Source organism: Polistes dominula, unplaced genomic scaffold (assembly GCF_049000335.1).
Source record: "Polistes dominula isolate Pdom_NZ unplaced genomic scaffold, Pdom_raw_medaka contig_79, whole genome shotgun sequence".
NCBI lineage: Eukaryota > Metazoa > Arthropoda > Insecta > Hymenoptera > Vespidae > Polistes > Polistes dominula.
This window is the reverse complement of record NW_028300916.1, coordinates 4046443-4072755: the sequence shown is the minus strand read 5'-3', so window position 1 is coordinate 4072755 and position 26313 is coordinate 4046443. Positions and strand designations below refer to the sequence as shown.

Genomic DNA, 26313 nt, shown 5'->3' with positions numbered 1-26313 from the left:
AATAAATATAATAATATATATTATAATAAATAATAAATAATATATAATTTATATTATATATATATATAATAACTATTACAGAATAATTTCAAAAAATAATTGAAAATCATGAAATTTGTGTTACTTTTACTTTTATATTATTTTCATAAACATAAACTAAATATAAATGATTGAAAAAAAAAACAAAAAATATCAAATTCTATTGAAATTTCATAAAAAAAATTTCAATTATAATAGTTTGAGAAAATAATTGAAAATCTTGAAATTCGTGTTACTTATAACGGAAGTAGCGAAGAGTATAGCATATTTCGATGTATATTTGAACTTTGAAGGTTGAATCTTACAAAGTATTACGAATATTATCGACTAGGAAGTTGAACTGGGTATAAGTTTCAAAGGCATCGTGTGCATACGCCTAAATGGTTAGGTGCACGCATCATTAACCTTGGATCGATCTTTACTAACCGACTCTCTCTCTACGATTCATTTTCTTCATCTTTTAACAGTTCGCCTTTGAGCAAAACAAAAATTTCTTCTACTTCTTCTTCTTCTTCTTATTCTTATTCTTATTCTTCTTCTTCTAATTCTCTTTGATTTTTTTTTTTCTTTCCCCATAGAAAATTCCGTAACAGCCGAACAGGAACACCACTTCGATAAGAAATATTTCAAAGATAAGAAATATTGTGTAATTAATTAACCTTTACGCATGACTATTCCCTTTACACGTTAAATATTATTTCCGGAATAATCCATGTTTTATAATTTTATGTTTAAAAAAAAAAAAAAAAAAGAAAAATGTATAAATTTTTTTTTAATTTTTTTTTTTATACCAATTTAATTATCGATTGATTCTACTATATCGTAACTTAGGATAACTGTATTCCTTTGACATATAACATTTTTTTTTTTTAATTTAATTTATTAGTTATTACTACTTCAAACTATCTATCTCTTTTTTTATTAATTCATGTGTAAACCTATACCATATACAGTACAATTCATTATAAAAGAAAGAAAGAAAGAAAAAAAAAAAAGAAAATATCTACTGACGTACATGCTCGACTTTTGAATATGTATGAGAACCTACTCTACCATATTTGGTACACGTGCGTGTACTTTCCAACAACCCATATATGAATTTATTCTTTTTATATTTTTCTAATCTGTTTTTTCTTTTTTTTTTAGTTTTTTTTTTGATTCAAAAGTCTCTTTAATTAGATTCATAAAGAACAATTTTTTATCAAATTTCTGAATAAATTATTTTGAGATTGGAACGAGTTAAAAAAAAAAAACACTCGTAAGAGGGAAGAAGAAAATAAAAAAAGGAAGGCAAGGGTTTTTGTTTTTTTTTGATTTTTTTTTTTTTTGGTTTCACATACTATTCATAGTCTTCTTATCTTTTCAGTGACGGAAGAACTTCCGAACTTTTCAGTCAAACATTAACTCCGTTTGTCAACGACTATATCGGAACGGCCCCCTCTCCTCCCCTCCCCTCCACTCCCCTCCCCCGTCCCATAGATAAGAGAAAGTAACAAAAAAAAAAACAAAAAACAAAAAATGTAAGAGCAAGAGAAAATGAAAAGTAGGAGACTAGAAAATAATGGATGGTAAAAGTATCAGTAAAAAGAAAATATTTATTTCTCAGGGTGGTCTTAAACTTTTGCCCCGAGTTCACGATATCCCATAACTTAGTATGGGAGTGAAACAATGTCAACGATAAAATAGAAAAGTTATGAGTTCGATAAGAAAAAGGAAAAAAAAAAAAAGAAAAAATGAAGCAAACTGGTGACTCGTGTTTTCTTTTTTGAATATCTAACGATAAATTATAACATTTTAACTTAAAAAAAAAAAAAAAGAAAAGAACAAGAACAACAAGAAAATAAAAATAAAAAAAAAAAACGAAAAACTTGAAAAGAAAAGTTGAACACTTTTGACTGACACAGGGTATAGTATTTTTTTGTTGTTTAATATTTCATTAATAAAAATTAGTAATTTTTTATTCAATGATAGTCACGTTTTATATATAAGTATATTATTATATACATATATTATTATTATTATTATTATATACAATATATTATTGTATATTAATATATTATTTATTTTTATTTTTATTTTGTTATATTATTATTATTATTATTATTATTATTATTATTATTATATATTTACAATATATTATTGTATATTAATATATTTTTTTATTTTTATTTTGTTATATTATTATTATTATTATTATTATATACAATATATTTACAATATATTATAGTATATTAATATATTTTTTTTTATTTTTATTTTGTTATATTATTATTATTATTATTATTATTATTATTATATACAATATATTTACAATATATTATAGTATATTATTATATACATATATTATTACTATATTATTGTATACATATATATTTATATAAGTATAAGTAAATGAATTATTCAAAGTATATAAATTATCATAAATATGTTTAAAATACGTTAACTGTAAATTTTAATTCAACATTATCAATTCTAAATACTTCAAACGTTCCGATGATCACCAATGACCACCACAACCAATGACAATCAAACCGTTAAAAGAAAATCATCAAACTAAAAGATAAAAAGATATCGAATTCGTTTAAAAATAAGATGAAGTTTCGCGATATCTAGCAAACCAACCATTGAGAGTCTTTCAACGTAAAACGTTGAACGTGAGAAATCTGTTTTCTGAGATCACATCTCCCCCGGTTTGAATCCCTGACCTCAGCAAAGCCAAACCCCGTCGTCCACACGAGTAAACTTACGTCACGCACATGCACGCATGAAACTCGTATGATGCGTGCTAGGTAAATATACATATATATATATATATATATATATATATATATATAAGTACAACATAATATACCTTGGCATAACCCAGTGTGGAATTTTCCTGAGATTTTCTTACGAGAAGGAACGTAAATTGTCTATTAAGTTAAAAATAGATAAAAACGAAATTTGTACGAGAGAAATTCGCATAACTCATAATCGATTTTACGATATACCTAATGGAAGAAGAAAAAAAATAAAGAATTAATAAAAAAAAGGTATTTGTCGATCCGTTTATAAAAATAATAATAATAATAATAATAATAAAAAGAAAATCAATTTCAATGATTAAAATGTTAATTCTAATGCATCGTAATTAACCTGATTCCAATTCTTTCATGAATTTCTCTTTTTCAAGTTGTTTACATTTAGTTTTTATTTTCTTATATGGATATTTTGAAAAGAACAAACACAATAATACAATTTCAAGTCTGTGATTAAACGTTGAAGAAAGATGAATGAATTAATTAAAAGAACTCTCTGAATCTCGATAGAGTCATAGAAAAGGGTGACAAAGCGTTTATTGAGAGAATATATAGGGTCAGTTGATATGTTGACATCTATGAATAAGTCGTTTTGAAGATTTACAGTGTGTTTAGGAAGTAGTTCGTTGTGATATGTGAGTTTCAATTATCAACGAACGAATGATTTTATAGTCATGATTATATTCATTCAATTTCTTTTATTTCACATATCTCTAATAATTAAATAAAAGATTATTATTATTATTATTATTATTTGTTTATCACATTTCTATGGTGAGTCAAATTGACAAGTAGAAGATTAGATAGATGTAATTGTATGATTGGCAGGCAGAGTTTTCGTCCAAAATGACCGATAAGTCCATGTCAGTCTTCTCATAACGTTTATATACGTTAGTACATCAAAATTCTTAGTAACTTGTTGGAAGTATGTGTTTATGTGTGTACATGTATATGGAAGAAAGGCACGGCCGAGATCCTTCGACGGGGAACAGACCGGATATTCTCCCCTTCATTCGAACCTACATTTCTTACATTACACTCACTCACACACTGTTACATTGACCCTACTTCAGTAATCTTGAACAATATTTAATTCAATTATAACGATTGACCATATATATATATATTTCATTAACACATGAAATTTTTCACGAAACTTTCATTGGCATCTATCTCTGTGTCTGTGTGTATGTGTTCATGTGTGTAATTTAAAAAAAAAAAAAAAAGGATCATATAAGATTGTTTTAGATGAAAAGAATCGAAATTATAAAGTCGAGTGGTTTGAGAATCGCGTTGTCCGCGTCGGACGTCGTCTCTTAATCGAGTTACATGGGATGAATGGAGTCACTGTGATACTCTCGGATGCTGCAAACGTGTGAGAGAAATCGTCCACGCATTTATGTATTATTATACACCCTCCTCCTTCCCCTCTTCCCCCCCCTCAACCCCACCCCGCCCCCGCTCCTATCCTTTTTATCGTATCATTTTTCTTTAAAAATTAGAAGGCCATTTCTTTATTCTTTTATTATCGGTTATTGACCTTCCTTTGTTATCTGTTTTTCTCATTAATTGTATAATTTATTATTTTTAATTCTTCGTTGATAATATTAAAACCTTTATTTATATATATTTGTATAATAATAATTAATTAAGTTAATATTTACTTTTATATATATATATATATATATTTGTTTTATATACTAAACGTTGCATTTTAATTATCGTACAACAATTTATTCTTAGCCCTAGAAAGTATAATATTATTTTTTTGTTTCTATTAAACGTGTACATTTTGTTATTTAATTTATTTATTAAAATAATAAATAAAAGTATATGGTACACACGACACTTATTATTTTTCTTTTTTTTTTTTTAACATAAAGTATTCCATTATCAAATACAAAACTTATTAATTGTATAATTTATTATTTTTAAATTCCTTGATAATATTAATACTTATAATATTAATATATATATTAATATTACTTACTTGATAACATTAATATATATATATATATATATATTTGTTTTATATACTAAACGTTGTATTTTAATTATCGTACAACAACAATTTATTCTTATCCCCTAGAAAGTTTAATATTTTTTTACCATTAAACGTTAACATTTTGTTATTTAATTTATTAATCGAAATAATAAATAAAAGTATGTTACATACTCTATACTTATTTTTTTTTTTAACGTAACGTTCCATTATCAAACACAATACTTTGTTAATATCTTTTGTATTATTATCTTTAGAAAAAAAAAAGAAAAAAAACAAAATGATCACCTCGTACTCGTCATAGATTTTAACGCGAATTATTAGTCGTTCCTGACAAAAGTAACGATTAGCGTGAATTTTACGTTGAAACACCGACAATAAATTGCTTCGGTGTCACTCAACAATTTGTTTTAATGAATCGGCAAGCCGGAAAAAGAAACATGCAGCAACATAACCGGCAGGCAAACAAGCAAGCAACCAAGCAAGCAAGCAAGCAAGCAAACAAGTAGACAGGGATGTGGCTAGCTCGATCGTAATTCAAGTAGGGATCAAGTGCTAATTGGCCTCGTTAGAACAACGTTGAGTTAGTATAGCTTACACTCTATGGCGCCTTCTAATTATCATTTTTTTTCAGAACATTCATATCGCAGTAAATGATGCTGCGAAACGTGTCGTAGTGGAATGCACTTCTAACGTTTTGTCTTTACTTTATTTTCATTTAATTGACACCTAACTGTTACGATGATTTTCTATAAACAACACATATCATAGTTTATACATTATTAAGTAATTACAAATTAATTTAAAAATGTTTCATTGGAATGAAATTTGATCAATAGAAATTGTTCAATAAGATTTCAGATTTCTTTCCAAGAAAAATACAAGAGCAACGAGATTCAATTAGCTATGGTGACAAGACACACGATGATATAGTTCAATATTTAACACTAATTATATTTAAATACTATTTCTACCACGATTTTGTGTAAGACTTAAATATTACAAATATAATTAATATAATATAATAAATTATTATATATAATTATATTATATAAAAATATGAAATATTAAAAATTACAAATTAACACATTCGCGACCTGACACATTTTTACCTTTTTTAATACTGAGTACCGACAAAAATAATGAATTAATTTCAATTTATATATTTAAATAATATAATATAATAAAAAATAGAATTATATTTAAATATTAAATGGAAATAATTAAATATAAAAATGTATTTTTATCAAAGTTTTCTAAATTTTAAATGACGTGAATTCACGTCAACGGTCGCGAATGTGTTAGGATTTTGTGTAGGACACATAATATAAAAATTGGATCAAAAGATTCTTAAAATACAAGATAATCGAATGATTTTGATTGGGAAAAAGCATTTTGTTTTTTTTTTTTTTTAAAGAAAAAATATATGCATTTGTTTGTCACTTATTAACAGGTTTGTTTTGATGTCAGTTACGAAAATAGTATAATATCATACGTTTCATTTCCACGAAAGAAATTACTCATGACAAATTTCACAAACATGTGCCAAGTGTACCTGCTGTGTTGTAATATGGGTAATAGTGGTTACAGTATCCTAAAGATAAAACATTGCGAGAGTGACATACGGGCCCATGAAAGGATGTGGCTTTTCTTTCTCAATAAATATGAACAATTATTATGCTCGTTGCAAATCTGACGACGACGACGACTATTATTTCCATTCATAAAATAAAACGCAACGCGTTATAAATCGTGAAGTGATGAAGTATGCGTTAGAGCGAATACAACTACAATTCTCTAACTATTGTTTGACGACAGAAGAAAAAGAAAAATACAAAAAAAAAAAATCCGATTTCTAGGAAATATTAGTTTGAGTACGCGTTTATTTTTTAACAGTTCATTCTCTTCCTCTATCTTTCTTTGTCTCTATTTCTCTTTCTCTTTCTCTTTTCATCTTTCTCTTTGAGATATCCAACAAATTGTTTAATTACGCGACTCACGAGCTTGGAATTTCTCAACGATGAGCTCACAGCTCACCACACGATGATCTTGCTTCATAATCGAAATTTCGAAGTAATGCGTTTCCCTACCCTCTTCCTCCTCCTCCTCCTCCTCCTCTTCGTAAAATGAGATATCTATTGCTTTTGTGAGATAACACGGTAGTTACTTTACTTTGTCGATAAAGACAAAATTGATAACGCGAAAAATGCTATTTTAGCACGTTTCGTGTTATCTCTTTGCAACAATTTAATTGTAAACTATATATATATATATATATATATATGTAGTTTAATATTCTAAATATTAGCTAATATAATATTATATATATAACAATATATAATAATAAATAATAATATATAATAATAATAAATAATAATATAATAATATAATATATAATAACATAGTATAATTATATATATAGTATTAGTAGTAGTAAATTATAATAATAATATATAATAATATAGTATAAAAATATACATATAAATATGTAAATAGGACCAATAGGTATTTCAGGGTATATTACATTTTATTTTTATTCTATAATTCCAACCACAGAGGATCTTTTGGTCCACAGAATCTTTGGGTCCTATACAAAATCATGATAAAAATAGTATTTAAATATAATTAGTGTTAAATATTGAACTACATCATCGTGTGTCTTGTCACCATAGCTAATTGAATTTCGTTGCTTGCTCTTTAAAAAGAAAAAAAAAAAAAAAAATGACCAAATGACGTGACACAGAAAAAAAAAGAAAACTTGGGCTTAACTTAAGGAGAGAAGTATTAAAAAGTACGAAAGTCGATATGTGTCTTTTGTCATTAAAAAGCAACAAGAGCAAGAAGAAGGTAAATGTAAGGGAATATAACTACGGGTTGGCAGGAAGTATCCTGTTACGTTATAGGCGTATTTATGGTTGCTATACTTCGAGAACACGACCATATGTCGTTGAGAGGAGAATCCTTGAGGATCCTCCAAACTTTCTTCTTTTCCTCGGATACAACCCCCACCCCCACCCCACCCCAATACTCATCCAAGGATTTACCTTAACCATAGCTAAATTCGAGACTCCTGAACTTCTCCGCGTTAATGACGTTAACATGATGATGAAGAAAAAAAAATATATGAAAAGAAGAACTGTAAGAAGAAGAAGATGAATGAACGAACGAACGAACGAATGAAGAAAAAGATGATGATGAACATAAAGAAGAATGAAAGGGAAATAAGAGACAGTAGCCAAGGACTGTCTTCTGTTTTTAAGCCAAGACGAACCACTTTACGACTGTTTATAGCACTCGAACTTGAGTCTAAGCAGCAGCAGCAGCAGCAGCACCAGCACCAGCAATAACAGCACCAGCTATAGTAACACAGTAGTATAGTAGTAGTCTTAACATAAGTCACGACATCATTCTTCAACGTTTTTCTGTAAAATCCGATAGCTAAATACAGAATAGGAATTAAGAATAGGAATAATGGTCGGCTTGTGTATCATAAATCATGATAGTTCTTTTTTTTTTTTATTTCTTTTCTAGGTATTTTTAAATGAAATACTTCACAATAAAAACTTTCTTGTTAATTAATTAGAAATTAAAATAGAAAACAAAACTATGGGAATAAGAATAGGAATAGTAATGGTCAGCTTGTGTACCACAAATCATGAAAGTCCTTATTTTTGTTTTAGGGTAACTAGATGAAGTACTTTAATGAAACCTTTTTTTAAATTAAAATAGGAAACAAAACTATGGGAATAAGAATAGGAATAGTAATGGTCAGCTTGTGTACCACAAATCATGAAAGTTCTTAGTTTTGTTTTTTAGGTACCTAGATGAAATACTTTGGTAAAATTTTTTTGTTAATCAATAAGAAATTAAATTCAAATAGAAAACAAAACTATGGGAATAAGAATAGGAATAGTAATGGTAAGCTTGTGTACCACAAATCATGAAAGTTCTTAGTTTTGTTTTTTAGGTACCTAGATGAAATACTTTGGTAAAATTTTTTTGTTAATCAATAAGAAATTAAATTCAAATAGAAAATAAAACTATGGGAATAAGAATAGGAATAGTAATGGTCAGCTTGTGTACCACAAATCATGAAAGTTCTTAGTTTTTTTTTTTTATTTTTAGGTACCTAGATAAAATACTCCAATAAAACTTTCTTGATAATTAATTAAAAATTAAAATAGACAACAAAATTACAAGGAAAAATACTCACTCGTACGACAAGGAGAAAATTCTTGAGTTTCGTTGAAATTTTTGTCGACGACCCAACAAGTACCAACTGGATCTCTTCGATTACCAGCTCTAGGTTCCTTCACTGATCTAGGATCTTCAGGATCGTATCTTGGTTGTATAAGGGAGAACCAAATATATCTCGGTGCGCATGCCTGTAACAAAAAGAAAATTGTTGTTAAAGTCAACTTAAGTCAAGTCAAGTCAAGTCAAACACATCATACGAGTTTATTTCTTCATTCTTATAAGTATTTTCTCTTCTCTGATGCATGCATGTATGCGTGCATGCATGTGAGTATTTGAATATTTGCTTTATTAACTCGATACAATGCTCGTAATAAAAACAATCATTTTAACAAGTAGTAGTAGTTATAGTAGTCTTCATGATCACGTTCAATGCCTAACAACGTTCAAAGTTTCACGATGATGATGAACTTGATTTTATTATGAAAAAAAGAAATAATGTGTGATCATATAAATGACGTCACTTTGTATACTTACTTTCCAAGTTCATGGATAATTATTATTAGCATACGTTAGAATATTTTACGTAACTCGTATAGATCATTGCTGTATTTAGAAATTATCTTAACTAGTATAATTAACTACTGTATATATGTGTGTATATATATATATATATATGAACGTTACTGAACCGTATCTCGCATTAACGTTTTTATCACGAACTCAAATCACGAAACGCAAGAACGCTTTTTCACTATCAAGATGATATAATCGAAATAACTTTAACGAAGCGAGAAATAACGGTTTTGATAACAACCAAAAATAATTCATTCATACCACCATTTTGTATATTTATATCTATTAAATAATAACATCGATGATTATCATGACGAATTCATCCTGTTCAACTATTCACCGAACCCTTATACTCGTTCTTTCTGACTCGATAATAATCCAATCGGGTTAAGTCGATCTTTTGTAATTTATTATTAGCTAACAGAAGCAACCAATGACCTAAGGGGAAGATAATAAATAGTAAGACAGGTGAAAAGAATTCGATTCTCTTGATATTTTTCTTTCATTTTTTACACTATACCAATACATATAATAAATCGTTATGAACTAAATCAAAAGAAATAATAATAATAATAATAATAATAATAAAAAGACGAATAAACGAAGATAGTTGCATTCCGAAAGGTTGCCTTGAGCTAACACATGCATAATTCTTATTGTTCGCATTTTCAACACGTTAATATTTTAATCGTTTTTCAAGGTTGGCCCGTGTAAACGAGCCTTAACGAGCTTCGAACGTTGATTTCAGATGCATATACACACACACATACATACATACATATACCAGAGGTAAAACCATGCACGTGTTACTAGTTCTCTCTTTTTCTCTTTCTGTTGTTAACCCTTTTGAGGAAGAATTATACGAATGCATACACCGGTTTCATTGGATGCACGCAACACACAGGGCAATATTAATTGCGAGCCAATTAAGGGCCCAAGTTACAACGAGCTTCGTCGTTATACGCACGCAATTCCCTTTATGTATCTGGGACACGTTGTTGTTGTTGTTGTTGTTGTTGTTACACTGAAACCAGGGTGTTGTTCTACACCCACTATATATTCCCAATCTATCTATCCTTATTTTAATCAAGAATTACGAGAGAGAGAGAGAGAGAGAGAGAGAATTCTAATCGAATCATTTTATGAAATTAAGTTGTTTCACGCGAAAATCATTCTACGAATTAACTCAATTCGTTAAATTAATTTCATAAAATAATGTTTAATATATATTTTGAAACGAATGATCAGAGTATTGCAATGAGAACAGATGGTTAAGTACCAATGAATGAACATGAAAGAAATGTGAGAGAGAGAGAGAGAGAGAGAGAGAGAAGACAATGAGCCAAAGTAGTAGCATAATTTATCCATTGAGCCAGTTTAGGTCAATCTTTCAAGGTAAAACGTATTGAGAATAAAAAAAACGTCGAAATATTTTTAGACCAATCAGAATAATTCCAATGAGAACAGATGGTGTACCATTCAATCGAACTTTAACGAAACAAACACGAGAGAAAAGCATGTTGTGTTATTAAAGTAGAATAATTTATTTATAATACACCTTTGATCGTTAAAGATGTAAAACATAATGAAATAAAATATGATTAATATATTTTTTAAATAAATTAAAATGACGTTGCCCGTACATCATATTAACAAAGATAAAACAGACAAATACAAAATGATGAATGAATCAAAATAACGTAATTTATTTAATGATACTTATAAATTTTGTTCAATATATAGTTGAAGTTATAAACATATTGAAAAAAAAAGAAAAAAATATATAGTTATAAAATATCATTTCAAACAAATCAAAGTATTCTAGTTAGAACAGATGGTGTGTTGTGTGTATCATATGAACATAATAATAATAAAAAAAAAAGAAAAAAAAGGTAAAAAATAAATAGAAAGAAGACGATGATGAGACAGTCAAAGTAAGCGTAATTTATCCATTGCGCCAGTTTAACTTAATCGTTGAAGGATTACCGCTATGATAAACGTTGGAGAGGAAGACAGTAGCAAGGAACAGCATGATGCATCACATCATCACAGTGTGTCTGAACTCAATGCCGTACTTGACGGTGAAGAGCAGCAAAGAAGACCCCCGTTAAGTACGTTCTCGAGCACATTTCTACTTTCGGTTTGTGTTGTGCTATGTCGTCCAAGAGAAAATAATGGCGGTAGGAGAGACGATGAGTGAAAAAGAGAGAGAGAGAGAGAGAGAGAGGGGGGGGGGCCCTAGCAAGCTAGGGGACACTATGTTGTGTCGTCGTCGTCGTCGAAACCCGTAAACGGAAAGAAACGGTTTATCGGTAGTACCAAATAAAGAAACCTTTAGCGATTCCTTTCACTGGTGCCGCGCGGAATTCGGCCGAAGAATCGAACGAAAATAAAAAGAAGAATAAAGGAAGAAAGGAAGGAAGACAAGAAGGAAGGAAGTCATCGAGATCAACTGAAACCATGAGAAGAAAGAACTCGGCCGAGCAAGTCTAGGGAATTCGATTGCAAACGGTTCTTTCCTACTTTTATTCGATCAACGACTATCTTTCATTTCAAAGAATACTATCACCATTCTGTTTCAATAGATTCAACATTTTAAATTATCTTTTACTTATTATTTTTTTTTTTTTTTTAACCATTTTTAATCACGAAACAGTTCTCTCGTTGTTTTCTGTTTTTTTTTTTTTTTTTTTTTTTTTTTCTGGATAGAATATCTGATTTCATAGAAAACGATAAAGTTGATTTTGTTGATACAAGATTATAAATTATTTATATTATATAATAATTAAATTATTATTATTTTAATGGTCTAGTTAATTTATTATTTTCATAGTTTTTATAAATTTTAATAATTTATAAGTTTAATATATGTATAAATTTTTTTTTCTTTATTTTTATCTTTGTTTATCCACTAACGAGTGTCCTTTATTTACTTGGATCACGTTTCTTTTTTTGTTTTTTTTTTTTTCAAAAATAACCATGTAACTAAATATTGTTATTTAGAACGATTGAAACGATTGAAAATTGATAAAGAAAATGATTATATGTATTTTCAAATCCCATTACAAACAAATCTAATTTGTTTCAGAATGATAAGAACCTACGTTTAGTAGATAAAATATTAAAAAATATTGACATGATAAGAAAATAAGAAGGAGGACACAGAGTGACAATAATTTGCTAAACGTTTCAATTTTTCTTTCGTTTATTATTTTATATCGAACGAAAAAGAATTCATAAGATGATATTTGATAAGAATGATAGAAATAGCAAACATATGAAATAATTCCAATCTCATATATAACATCATCTATGAGAAATCAAGGAATAAGATTTTATTCAAGAAATACGATATGTATCAAATTTGTATGATTTGTTCTTATTTTCTTCTTTTACTTTTAACGATCACTCAAATACGATCTGTATGAACAACTCGAGGACCACTCAAGGTAGCTTTAAAACATGGCTAAAATAACATGGTGTTCCTTTAATGTCTTATTCGTCGAGCCACTTCACAACCTTTCAACGAGCATATCTCAGTGAACGGGGTAAGACAAAAGTGTGAAATATCGTTCGTTAATTTAACGAGTAAAAAATATAATACATTCACATGTATATCCCATGTATAAAAATGTGCATATATACGTACAATTACACATACATTTACATAGACACAAATAATGTATACATAGAACAATGAAAATAATAAAAACAATTTTACGTGATGCATTATATTATTATGACTAATATTATGAATCATTATTTTATATATATATATATATATATTCAGATTGACACGTACACACATGCAAATAAATTCATAGATAAATTTATAAAAATAAAAAATAAAAAAATAATAATTTTTGCTGTGGTAAGACGTTTGAAAGGAAGAAACAAGCGTTGTGTGCAGGGTGGTGGTGGTGGTGGTGGTGGTGGTGTTCAAGCCATTTACGATTCTTCGGCGAATTTTACGATCGGCCGATTGGATTCAAGCCAAGAAATTGAGAAAACCAAACGGCAGCTGATCTCTCTCGCATCGTCGTAAAAGCTCTTTTCCTTTCCACCATGTATGCATGCATGCATGCATCCACGTTGCGGCCTTTATTGTTCTTTTGAAAACGTGTAACACACGTGCGAGCACGCGCACGCGTACAAACAACACCCATGAAGATACTTCCTATCGTCACGAAATAAAAAAAAATAAAATAAAAAAAAACCCTAACTACCCAATACGAAATGAAATAGGAAAAAAGTTTGTTCAAAATTTGCTTGTCAAAAATAAAAAACAAATCTTCGAATACATCAAATGCCAAAAATGATTTTTCCTTTGACACGAACAGTTTCACCATTCTAAGAAAAATCGTTGAATCTTTCTTCGAACGATAAATCTAATATAAAAGATAAAAGAAATGGAAGAGATAAGAGATGGAAAAAAAAAAAAAAAAAGAAAAAAGGATGATCGTTTAAAAATGTTTAGAAATCGAAGAAAACTGAAGTTATTTTTAGGGGTGCGAATGAGGTCATCATCGTTGGTTGGCTGTACCCAACCAACTTGATATTTCTTGCGGATAGATCTTCCTTCACGTTTTAAGATAGTTGACAGTCCTTTTAAATTGGAAAGAAAAGACTCTAGGATCTTCTTCTACGTTGTCCACCCTAATACACCCTTCTTCCTATCACACATGTATATAAAGATTTCTACACAATACATCATCTTCGACGATATACCTAAGTATTTATATAACACTGAAAGCAGTGAATCAGGTTACTTCCTTTGCACGGAAGTCATTAAAAAATACAATGAGTTTTGATCTTTTACAAAGTCGATAACGTTGAGAGTTCCGAAAGGTTTAATCTTTCGTTTTTTCTTTTTTTTTTTTTCGGATTAAGAAACCTAATCCCTGTCGAGTACAATTGAGTATCTTGAAAAAAGGGCTCGTTGAAAAGATTAAACTTAAATCCTTCATTAGAAAGTCGTGAATCATAATCCCTCCTAGTGATGACTACGAACCTATTTGTTGTAGTGTCATTTTTTTTTGAACAATTTCAGACAAATATAATAAAGTATAAACAACTCTAATGTGTGTGTGAAAGTAATCAAAAGATATGGGGTGAAAAAAGAAACAAACCAAAAAAAATAAAAAGAAATTTATTCTTAATCTCATAGAATAAACAAACATTGAATTCTCACTAGACTTTTTTTTCTATTTTTTTTTATAACTGACACACTAAATGACCCATGATATATAGTGATTATTTAAATAAAATATAATAATAAAGAATATAAGACGATAGTATATTTAACACTGTTCAAAAATAACCAAAATGTATATGGGGAGAAAGAAAAACAAAACAAAACAAAAAAAAAAGGAACTGTGTAACTTTACCCTATCCCATAAAATAGAGACACATTGAACTTTGACATTGTTTTTTCTATTTTATTAAGTGACAAACGAAATGGCTCGTAATACTGAGCTCGTAAAACGTCGATCTCTTCGTTTTTGATTATACGTACGAACACCTCGAGTCATTTTATTTAACACACACATACACAAATCAAATATCAAATCATCAACCCTTTTTATCTTGTGAATTGTAATCAACGACGAATTTACAACATTTCACATGGAAAATGAACTCGAATATATATTTTGTAAAAAGAAACATTTCTTACGATTATTATCCAACGAGGTAAAAATATTTTTTTAAAAAGTGAAAAGTGACTTTTCTTAATATGACTCCAGGTGTATATCATTGTTAAATGTTTGTTTTATTATTCCCTATCAACGTAAGTAACAACAGATGAGATTTTAGACAAGAAAAATGAATAGAAAAAGATAGAAAAGATATAATAAAAGGTTAAGAAGAATTATAATAAGTATAGTAGTATAGTTCTCGAGTGACAGAATAACAGAGTAGTTACAGAGTAGGATATTTACGTCATAAAGGTGGAGTCTAAGGAGTTGTTTTAGTTTCGAGGTTGACTCACCTCTTATATACTGAGTCACAACATTATTTATACATCGTACGAATACGAACATATGATTCTTGTGGTCGTGGACGTGCATAATAGCAAGAGACAAAAAAAAAGAGAGAGAGAAGAAGAAGAAGAAGAAGAAGAGTTTATGAGAGGAAGGTTAGGGAGCTTGCAACAGTCACCCAAAAAGACAAAAAAAAAAAATAAAAAAAAACCAACAACTTAAACCATTTGTCATTCCTGAATCTTGCAATTTGTTACTGCTACATTTTATACGGTTAATAGTTTAAAAAAAAAAAAAAAAAAAGGACTTTCTTTGTAAAATTTACACGTGTAAATACTAAATGATGAATCGGACAATTTTATAAATTGATAAATTAATGTAAATATTTTTCTTATCAATTTGTTGATTAATTGAAATTTATTGTGGATTACAAGTATGAACAAATTTCATGGTGTTTTATCGTATTAAGGTTGCATTTCCTTGTTCCCTGTGACAGAGCTAACGCCGCTAAGAAGACTTCAGAGAGAGAGAGAGAAAGAGAGAAAGGGCAAAAGAGTGGTTCGTTCTTGAGGAACGAACCATCTCGGAGGAGGAGGCCACGAAAGGCTACCGCGAAGCAAAAAGGGATCGTTTAACGGGCGTCGCAATTTGTCCCCTCGACAAAACACAAGACTGGAATGCGTATTGTCTGACCGTCGGATTATCCGATCCTTTCCTTTTTCTTCTTCATCTTCTTCTTCTTCTTTTATCATCCTCTTTCTAGGACCAAGCACCTAGCGAGACAAGTTCCAGACTAGAGATGAGTTACTTTCTTTAAGACTAAATCTAAAGATGGGGGTACATGTACTATCTCTATTTATACTATCAGAAGATCGAACTTTAAAATGAAGTTTTATTTTTTTTTTTTTTTATAGTTGGGTACAGTTAGAGGATAATTTTGTATTGGTTTCTAATGAATATGTGTTAGCATGGTTAGTTGTGAAATGTAACTAGTATAGTTTATGAAAACTGAGTATATACTATTGGGTTGGCAAGAAAGTAATTTCGGTTTTCTTTATATATATATATATATATATAATTATACATATATATTATATATATTAAATTATACAATATTAATAATAAATAAATATATAAATATAATAGAATTAATAAATAAAAAAATATATATAATATTAAATAATATTATATATATAATTATAAATTATAAATTATATATTAATATTAATATTATATTATATATAATATAATTTAATATTGTAATATTATATTTATATATATATATATATATATATTTACTTACTACCAAAATTACTTTCTTTCCAACCCAATATTATAATATCAAATATTTTTAATTGTTTCTTGTAAAATTGATTTTTCATAATCTATACTATTAACATTATTATGAAGAAGTAGAATATAATAGCACTGTTATTTAACTAATATATTATAGTATTAATTATAACATTATTTAAGTTTTTTGTTGAAAAACTTAATTTCCAAATTCGAGAATGCAATATTGAATGAATTTTTGTTAAAAAAAAAAAAATAAAAAAAAATAAAAAAATAAACAACGAAAGAGATCCCAATCGAAAACATACAACACAACCAACAACATAAACCCATAGCTGGCTATTTTGAGATTTTACAAAAATATATGTCCTTTTGAAGATTTAACGCCAATGGGGTGACTTCTACTGAAGAACAGAACATTGTCCTGTCGAGTAGATTCTACAATGGCATTTCCATTCTCACGAAGAGAGTGGTTGGTGGTGGCTGCCGACAAACGACAATCTCGAATCCTATCGATCCTGTGTTAACTCTTCTCCTCTTCTCTCCTCTCCTCTCCTCCAGGGGAGGAGCGTTCACGCAAACCCAATGGGTCCTTTCGCATGCGAATTCCCAAAACGGGAGAAAGTCACTACGAAAAGGGAGAGACTGTACGATGCCTGATGCAAGGGAAAGGGAGGAGGAGACCAATGGTAGACAGAAGAAGAAGAAGTAGAAGTAAAAAGAAGTAAAGTCTCGAGGATTTCGTACAAGGCTCTGCTTTCAAGCCGGGTCGTTGAGGTCAAACGATTGTCCTTCGCTTTGATATCCCCCCGGCTATTTCTTTTTTACTTCATTTTTCATTCTTTTTTATTTTTCTTTTTCTTTTTTTTTTTGCTTTTATCTTTCCTTTTTCCTCCCAAATTTACGTCTTTCTAAATCGTTTGGATTCACGACTCTCAAATTATTTTATATTCGGTGTTATAGATATCTTTACAATTGTATACTAAACAAATGTGTATTAAAATATTACACGTAATATCATTCTGTGACTGTATAATTTAAAAAACTTTGTTTCGTTCTAAAGATTCACGATTTTAGAATTATTTTATTCAGTGTTATAAGATATCTTTACAATTGCATAACTTTGTATTAAAATATCACGTGTCAAATAATTCTGTAATTATAATTCTTATACAGTTGTATAATTAACAAACTTTGTATTATTATTATAACTTATGACAGAAATATTGGACACCTTCCAACCTTTGAATCCGATTGCTAATTAAAACTTATTACATTGGTCTTACTCGTCGTAAATCTCGTAACTAAACGTGCTAACATTAAATCGAACTTCAAAAAAAGAAAAGGAAAAAAGAAGAAACCCCTAAAAGAGTGACACATGATTTACAAGTTCCTTAACACACAGAGAGAAAGTTTACTATTACAAAACGTTCTTTTTTTTGAATACGGGGGTTTAAAGTATTATTAGAAATAGTTTTATAAACAACACTGGTGGGGCGAGGGGGCGAAGGGGCGAGGGGGAGGGGGGGGGAAGTAAGAGATCACCATCCGAAAATACTTTTTTGTATTTTCGTTCAAATAAAAAGACAACGGAGCAGAAGTTGTTACGTACGAATGAGTATTCGAACGAACGTACTCGGAAGCTGTTTTCTGTCGAGTCTCCTTCGTCAAGTCGTTTGCCCTTTTAAACGCGACCTTTCTCTCGGAAGCAATTAATAGAAGGTAATTATCGTGGTAGCTAGCTCTAGCTTTAGCTTTGACTCTTGTCTTTGTCGTTGTTCGTGTTTGTACGATGCACACGGTGCGAAACGCACGTTGTATGTTCGAGGAAGAAGAAGAAGAAGAAGAATGAGAAGAAGAAGAAGAAGAAGAAAAATGAAGAATAAGATGAAAACAAGGAAGAAGGTAGTACAAGGCTAAGTTCACTTTGAAATCAGTCATTACGGAAAGAAACGGTACAAAAGACAATTCTTCTTGATTACCTATATTGCGTTTTCTGTTCCGTTCATGCAATTTTTTATTTTCTTTTAAAGTTTGTTTTAACGAAAAAAAAAAAAAAAAAAGAAAAAACAAAAACAAATTTCATCGGAAATATTTTAATCGTTTTATTTTCAATTAAAATTCTATAATATTTATTTGACACCAGTATATTTTTATTAACCCTATTATTTATATTACCTATATTTATATATACCTATTTATATATAACCCCCTTATATATATATATATAATTATAATATTATATAAATATATAATTATAAATATAATAATTATATAAATTATAATTATATTAAAAAATTTTTATATATAAATTTTCTAATAAAATTTTATTTTATAAATATAATATATAATTTATTATATAAATATAATAATTTATTATAATATAATTTTATTATATAATTAAATTTGCAACAAAATTGTTTAGTATTATAATAAATACTAATAAATTATAAAATATGTATATATATATAAATAATAAATTAATTTAATAATTATTTAAATAACATATTTTTATTTTTAGGTAACTTTCATATCTTGTCAAATTAAATGAATAGTATATGTGAGTATATATATATTTCTTTTTAATGTAAATAATAAATATTAAAAATATTGATCCAATAAATATAACAACCCTTAAATTATATTAAAAAAAATTTCTTTTCTGATCACGATTTTGAATAATCGATCAAAACCCACATGGAATTTCATGAATTTGATTACATTTGATCATAGAACATATCGAATCATGAATCAAATCGTCACTATAGTATTTCCTCTTTGTAATGGGCTTTGTTCTTTGAAAAAGACACTAACTATTATTATTTTCTCGAAAGAGAAAACAACAAATCAAGTTATGTAGGATTTGCCAATGCATAGGATAACGATTTTCGATTAGTTGCATGGAGTACACCATCGATGAACGTCATCACGTAGTCCGTGACAAGAATATTGTGTGGACGTTAAGGGTATATTTATTGTTTTAACGTGCTTCAATCGTACGTGTGTATCTCTCAAAAGGTTTGTGACACATACACACACACACACACACATACACACACAAACATGATATCGATTATGCTACTCGCGTGCTTATTGTACTTCCGATCTTTAAAAGAAACGTCCGTTCTTTCCGTAGATTGTATACTTTCAAAAATTTATTTTACCACGTGCCATGGATTAACGTTTTTTGTCCGAACTATATATAAAAGACGATCTATGAATTATTTAACAAAATTCTCTTTTTCATCCTTGAAATTGATCAAACGATGTTAAACTTTCTCAATTTTCGAATTTTAACCCATCACTTTTTTCAAACAAAATTCTATTATTCTATTATATAATTTCAAATTTTAAATATATATTTATATAACTTAAAATTTAAAATATATATTTATATAATTCAAAATTTAATATATATAATTATATAATTTAAAATTTAAAATATATATTTATGTATAATTATAAATATAATTATAACTATATTTATATATTATATTATTATATTTATATATTTATATTATATTATTTTATTATATTTATATATTAATATTATATTATTTTATTATATTTATATATTAATATTATAACTATATATATATATATATATAAAATATATAATAATAAAAAATATAAATATATATTATAAATATATAATAATAAAAAATAATAAATAAATATAAATATATAATAATAAAAATATAAAAATATAAAAAATATAATATATATATATATAAATATATATATATGTATATATAAAATATTTATATTTTAATATATAATAATTTATATATAATATTTTATATTATTACATATTATTTTATAATACAGTAAAAAATGACATTTCAGAATGTCAAAAGGATGACACGTTTTTCTGTGCATACAAAATGACAAGAATACAAAACGATAATTGTCGTATTTAACATTCTCTTATCTCTTTCTCTTTGTATATTTCATCTTATCTAAACGTCTGTTAAAATAAATCAATATACAATATTAGTCATGGTATAATAAATATTATCTCAATATAATTATTTTCGAAAAAAAAAAAAAAAAAAGAGAATTTCCTCGAAAACAGGACTCGTTCAAGTTTATTTAATTATCACCTTGGGTCTGTGTGTATGTGTGTGTGTGTGTGTATGTTCTTGAAATTCGTCAAAACAGTTGGTCGATTTTTCTTCAAGTAGAAAAGACAAACAAAATTGAGAAAGAAGAACGAGACGTATCACTCGTTGTAACCCCCGTTATGGAAGTAATTATCGTGCCGTCCAAAACTCAAAGGCCGTTTATAAGCGCTCACTTTATATCAGTGAGAAACTTTCGAAGAAATTTTAAGGGCACACGCATGTAACACGTTCCGCTGTTGCACTCACAGATTTATGAGATTTTTCGTATCATTTTTTGGGCTCCAAAAACACTCACAACTATACTCATACCAACACTCATGGGAGGGAGGGGGGAGGGTACTCAAAGGAGGGGAGGAAGAGAAGTTCAACACGGATTACGAGAATTACGTATAATGTGTGTGTACATGTAAAGTTTTGCCGAGAAAATGCATCAAAGTGAATTAAAGGGTTGTGGTGTACACATCAGACAGACCGCCATAGTACCGTCTACGAATAAATGGATGGATGGATGGATGGTTGGTTGGTTGGTTGGTTGGTTTGATACGTGACTCCGAGAAGTGTACAAATCTTTTTAAGCTAGAAAATTACTTTTCGCAATACTATCTATCTATCTATCTATCTATCTATCTATCTATCTATCTAATTCTCAAGAGAAATATAAACACGAATATATAAAAAGATTGAAAAAAAAAAAAAAACACGTGGCTTGTTGAGTTTTGTTTGAATTTTGTACGATTAAACCCTTTGGCTACATTTGACGTATCAGTACGTCATACATTTGTTTGGGTAAAGATACATATGACGTTCTGATACGTCATTTAAAACTAAGACGAAATTTAATTAGAGTTCATTGTGATTTTATTTCAAAGTAATTTTCAAAATTTCACCAATGGACGGGATCAATTTACAAGATTCATAATTTTGTCATCATTTCTAGCAAAGTTTTGTTTAGAAAGTATCAACATTAACGTGACTCTCTCTCTCTCTCTCTCTCTCTCTCTCTCACTCACTCTCTCTTTCTCTGGGCTTTTGATTATTTTCGATTCTAGAAATAGAAATGTTAGTTGAACTACCGAGAAGCAAAGTTTAAACTCCTATTTCTTGCGTAAAGTTGAATTTTTCATCTTTGAGAATCGTCTAGGGTTGCGAAATTTTCTCTAAACGTAGAGAAAGAGAGAGAGAGAGAGAGAGAGAGAGAGAGAGAATCATGGGTACGATAACTTTATCCTAGTAAGAGAAAATAAATATTTATGATTATTCAACTCACATGCGAATAACTCGCACGTGTTCCTTTTCACCGATCTCTTCTCTCTCTCTCTCTCTCTCTCTCTCTCTCTCTTTCTCAGTCTTTCATTCTTTCTTGTATTTTTCTTTCTTACTCTTTTTCTTCCCTCTTTCAACAACTGCGATTCCCTGTAAGGAGTTTTCCTGAGAAGCCAGAAATAAGGCCGGATTCTTCCAAGTTTATTTTTCCTTGTCCTTGCGAGAAAGCTTAGCTTCCGTCGCACAAAGTCTGGATACTTGCAACGCCGTTTATGTATCGTTTTATATACGTCGTCGAATTATTTTCGTTTAACAAAGTTATATAATAACAACATCGTTTTATGTACTTAACATCCTGTCTAATCAATAATAAATATTTCTTTTAAATTAAGTCTTCCATTTTATTGAGTCGGTATATTTGAAATATTTATTTTGTCAATAATATTTCAAATTAACACATCAAATAAAGTCAACTCAATTTGCAATCTTAATGCATTTCAACTATTATTTAAAAATATTCATTATTTCATTCAAAATATCGACAACGTATTATTTATATACATTAAAATAATATTTTAATTTATATATGGATTATATAATATTATTTAATTCTTATATTATTTATTATTTATTATTTATTATTTATAATTTATATTATATATATATTTATTTTTTATTTATTTATTTTTTATATATTTATTTTTTATATATTTATTATTATTATTATATATTATTATTATATATATATATATATTTATCCTTATATTATTTATTATTTATAATTTATAATTTATATTTTATCCAATAATTATGTATATTATATGGATTATTTATTTTACATGAAACTGACTGAAATAAATAGAAGTATAAAATAATTTGACAGATGCTTTAAAAAAAAAAAAAAAAAAAAAAAAGTAAATGAAACTAAAAGATTGTATATTAAATTCCACGAAATATTTTCTATATTCTTATATTTATATAAATTATATTTTATAATTTAATTTAAAGTAACAGACTTTCTTGAGAAAAAAAAGTTTCCTACTTTCAATTATAAAATTTCATTTCTCGGATATTTGAAAAAGTAAAGAGTATTATAAAATTATTCTCACCATAATCGGACCTCCGTCAATATTAGAAGCAGAAACCGTAGCACCAAACCACTGAAGCGTTTTGTTATCGATCTGATTCAGACCATCAGGTTCCGAGGGAACTCTAACGTGGTTGTTTCCTAAAAAAAAAAAACGAAAAAAGAAAAAAACAAGATAAGAGAGAAAGTTACGTCATTAGTTGAAATTTTATACAAATTTGTAATATTAATGCACACATGTGAAAGTTATTTTATTATCAAGAAAATGAATTGTGTGTGTGTAAGATAGAACAAAAGGTGAAACGAAAAGTATGAATTTTGCACCTGATAATACCTTGATAATAGTAAGACAACTTTAGTGACGTTTAATTAACGAGAAACACGCGAGATGATATTATCGATTAGAATGATTCATTTTTCGCGTGAGGGGGTTTCTAATTTCCAAGAAATGTGTTAAAGAAAGGTGTTTGGGGTTTATAAGATTCTCAGTAAATATTGCATATACGCGAATAGGTTGTTGCTTTGAAGCTTAAAGACACACCTGACGTATCTTTTTTGATTCTTACGACCATGCGAAGCCGTTAGCCGTCACATCGGTCGCAATTGGTCCTTAAAGGGAAGTTGTCAAGTCTTCCAGCTCTACCGGCTACAATACTCGCGTGACCAGATATCGACGTACGAGAGTAACTCATGATATCAAGGTGAAATAATAAATGATTGATCGATCCTTTTCATTTAATTTAACACAGTTATTTCATCATTTTTCTTAAATGTTTCCTTAATTAATAATAATATATATTAATATCTATCAATTGTGTCATAATTAATTAATTAACTTATTCATAATATTAACGTTAACATTAATGACGATGATGAAAACAAAATTATATAATATTATTTATTTTATTATATAATATATTATAATTTTATTATATATTATAATATTAAAAATGTACTATAATATAATTATTAAATATAAATTATAATATTATAATTAAATTATATTTAAATATAATTAATAATTTTTATTTAATTATATTTAAAAAAAAAATATAATATTTAATAAAATAAATTTATATAAATTTAATATATATATATATATATATAAATATAATTATATATAATATAATTAATATTTAATATATTACATAATTTAATATAAATAATTAATAAAATATTTTTAAGGATAATAATTGATTTGATACATTTCTGATTGCATTTGTAATGTAAAACATTCGTCGAATGAAAGATCAATTAGCCAAGGATAGGATTGTAGTGACCTTCGCAGGAAGGTCCCTTCCACCAGGTGGTATCTGACAAAGAAGTGTCAAACTTCTTAGATAGGTAGCAGGGCGTTCCTTAAGGGCTCGTCTCTTACGGTTTTCTGTATTAGGAAGGGTCAACTTTTTGTCGCGAAGTACGGATTCTTGGTATCTTGGTTGTAAGGTTACCCAGAGAGAGAGAAACAGACAGAGAGAGAAAGAGAGAGAGAGAAAGTTCGTGTACAACTTGTGATAAAACTCACTATAAAAGAGATGAGATGAGTTTACTTAAAAGCCCTGTTGTTGTTGTTGGGTCCTCTTTTACAAAAGTTCTTCTTCTTTTTCTTCTTCTTTGAGAAAATCATTCTTAGTACACACAATCGTCACGATACATAGGAACATTGAGTTAGGTTTACTCAAACAGAGAGAATGAGAGAGAGAGAGAGAGAGAGAGAGTAAGTGACCTCGAGGAATACTTTACTCGTAAGATCACTTCCTCGTACGCACACTGAATCAGAAAGATAGATACAATCCTCGTGATCGGGAAGATCGTTTGGCACTTGGACGCGTTGGAACTCGCAGGTGGATCGACCAGATCAATTCGAATAAGGATCGATGGTTCGATCTCGATCATGATCGACAAGAATCACGTCTTCCAATTTCTTCTTTATTCTTATCTATCTAACTATCTAACACCGATATAATTATTATATTTCTCAACATAATATGAAATAAACTTGCAAAAATACCAATTTATATTTTATATATATATATATTAATATAATAATAATATAATATTTATATTATAATTTATATTAATATAAATATAATATATTAATTATAAATTATAAATTATATATATATATATATATATATATATATATAATTAATATAATATTATATTTTATTATAAATATATATATAATATAATATTATATTAATTTATAATATTATATTAATATTATATTAATTATATATATATATATATATATATAATACTTAAATAAATTTTTTAAATATTTAAATAATTAATTAATTATTTATTATATTAGGTCGTCCTAAAAGTTTCATTTTTTTTTTTTTTTTAGTAATTCTACGAACACATATTTTTTATGTTGAATAATTTAAAGTATAGAAAAAGGTGACATACAAATAAAAAAAAATCTATTGTTCAATTTGTCATGTTGTTCGTTAAATTTGAATAGAAATCTTTTGAAATAATCTTCACACATTGATCTAATTTCAATGAGATAACATTAGTTCGTATTTCAAATTCGTATCAGAACTCATTCGATGATCTTGTCTATGCATTCAATATTACGTTATCTGTATTTATAGGGGTCACGTATTGCTCGTTTGCATTCATTAGGTCATATCGTCATCATCTTTTATGCACACACATATATTCGCAAATCTATTTTTGAGTACGCATCTTGTTTGTAACTGACGTTTCGACGGCACCACAAAGTCGGACTAGTAGAATAATATTTGACTATTTTTAAGATCGTTTGAACCTTCTACACATACGGTTATGCTTGTTAACAATTTTATTAAGTTTTAAATAAAATTCAAATGTTAAAGTTGTCACAATTCATTGAATTAAAAAATTGAAGATTAAACGAGACTAATTAACTGTTTATGTCAGAGTATTTTTTAATGCAATAAATTAAATGTAATAAATTTGTTTAGTTATT

At 27.8% G+C, this 26313-nt stretch overlaps 1 protein-coding gene and 1 long non-coding RNA gene across 3 annotated transcripts in view; one reads left to right on the top strand and one right to left on the bottom strand.

Moving 5' to 3' along the window:
- if (integrin subunit alpha inflated) overlaps nt 1-26313 on the bottom strand; it is a 65683-nt gene that overhangs the window by 20635 nt on the left and 18735 nt on the right. For both annotated transcript variants that reach the window (XM_089170812.1, XM_089170813.1), the window contains exons 3-4: nt 23380-23498; nt 9053-9224 (exon numbers count right to left, since the gene is read on the bottom strand). In XM_089170812.1, the coding sequence (XP_089026938.1) occupies nt 9053-9224; nt 23380-23498 (291 nt within the window). The remainder of the gene's footprint in view (nt 1-9052; nt 9225-23379; nt 23499-26313) is intronic.
- LOC107072978 (uncharacterized) lies at nt 11512-13338 on the top strand. The gene is made up of 2 exons (XR_001476672.2): nt 11512-12120; nt 12698-13338. It is a non-coding gene; the product is annotated as an uncharacterized LOC107072978 (long non-coding RNA).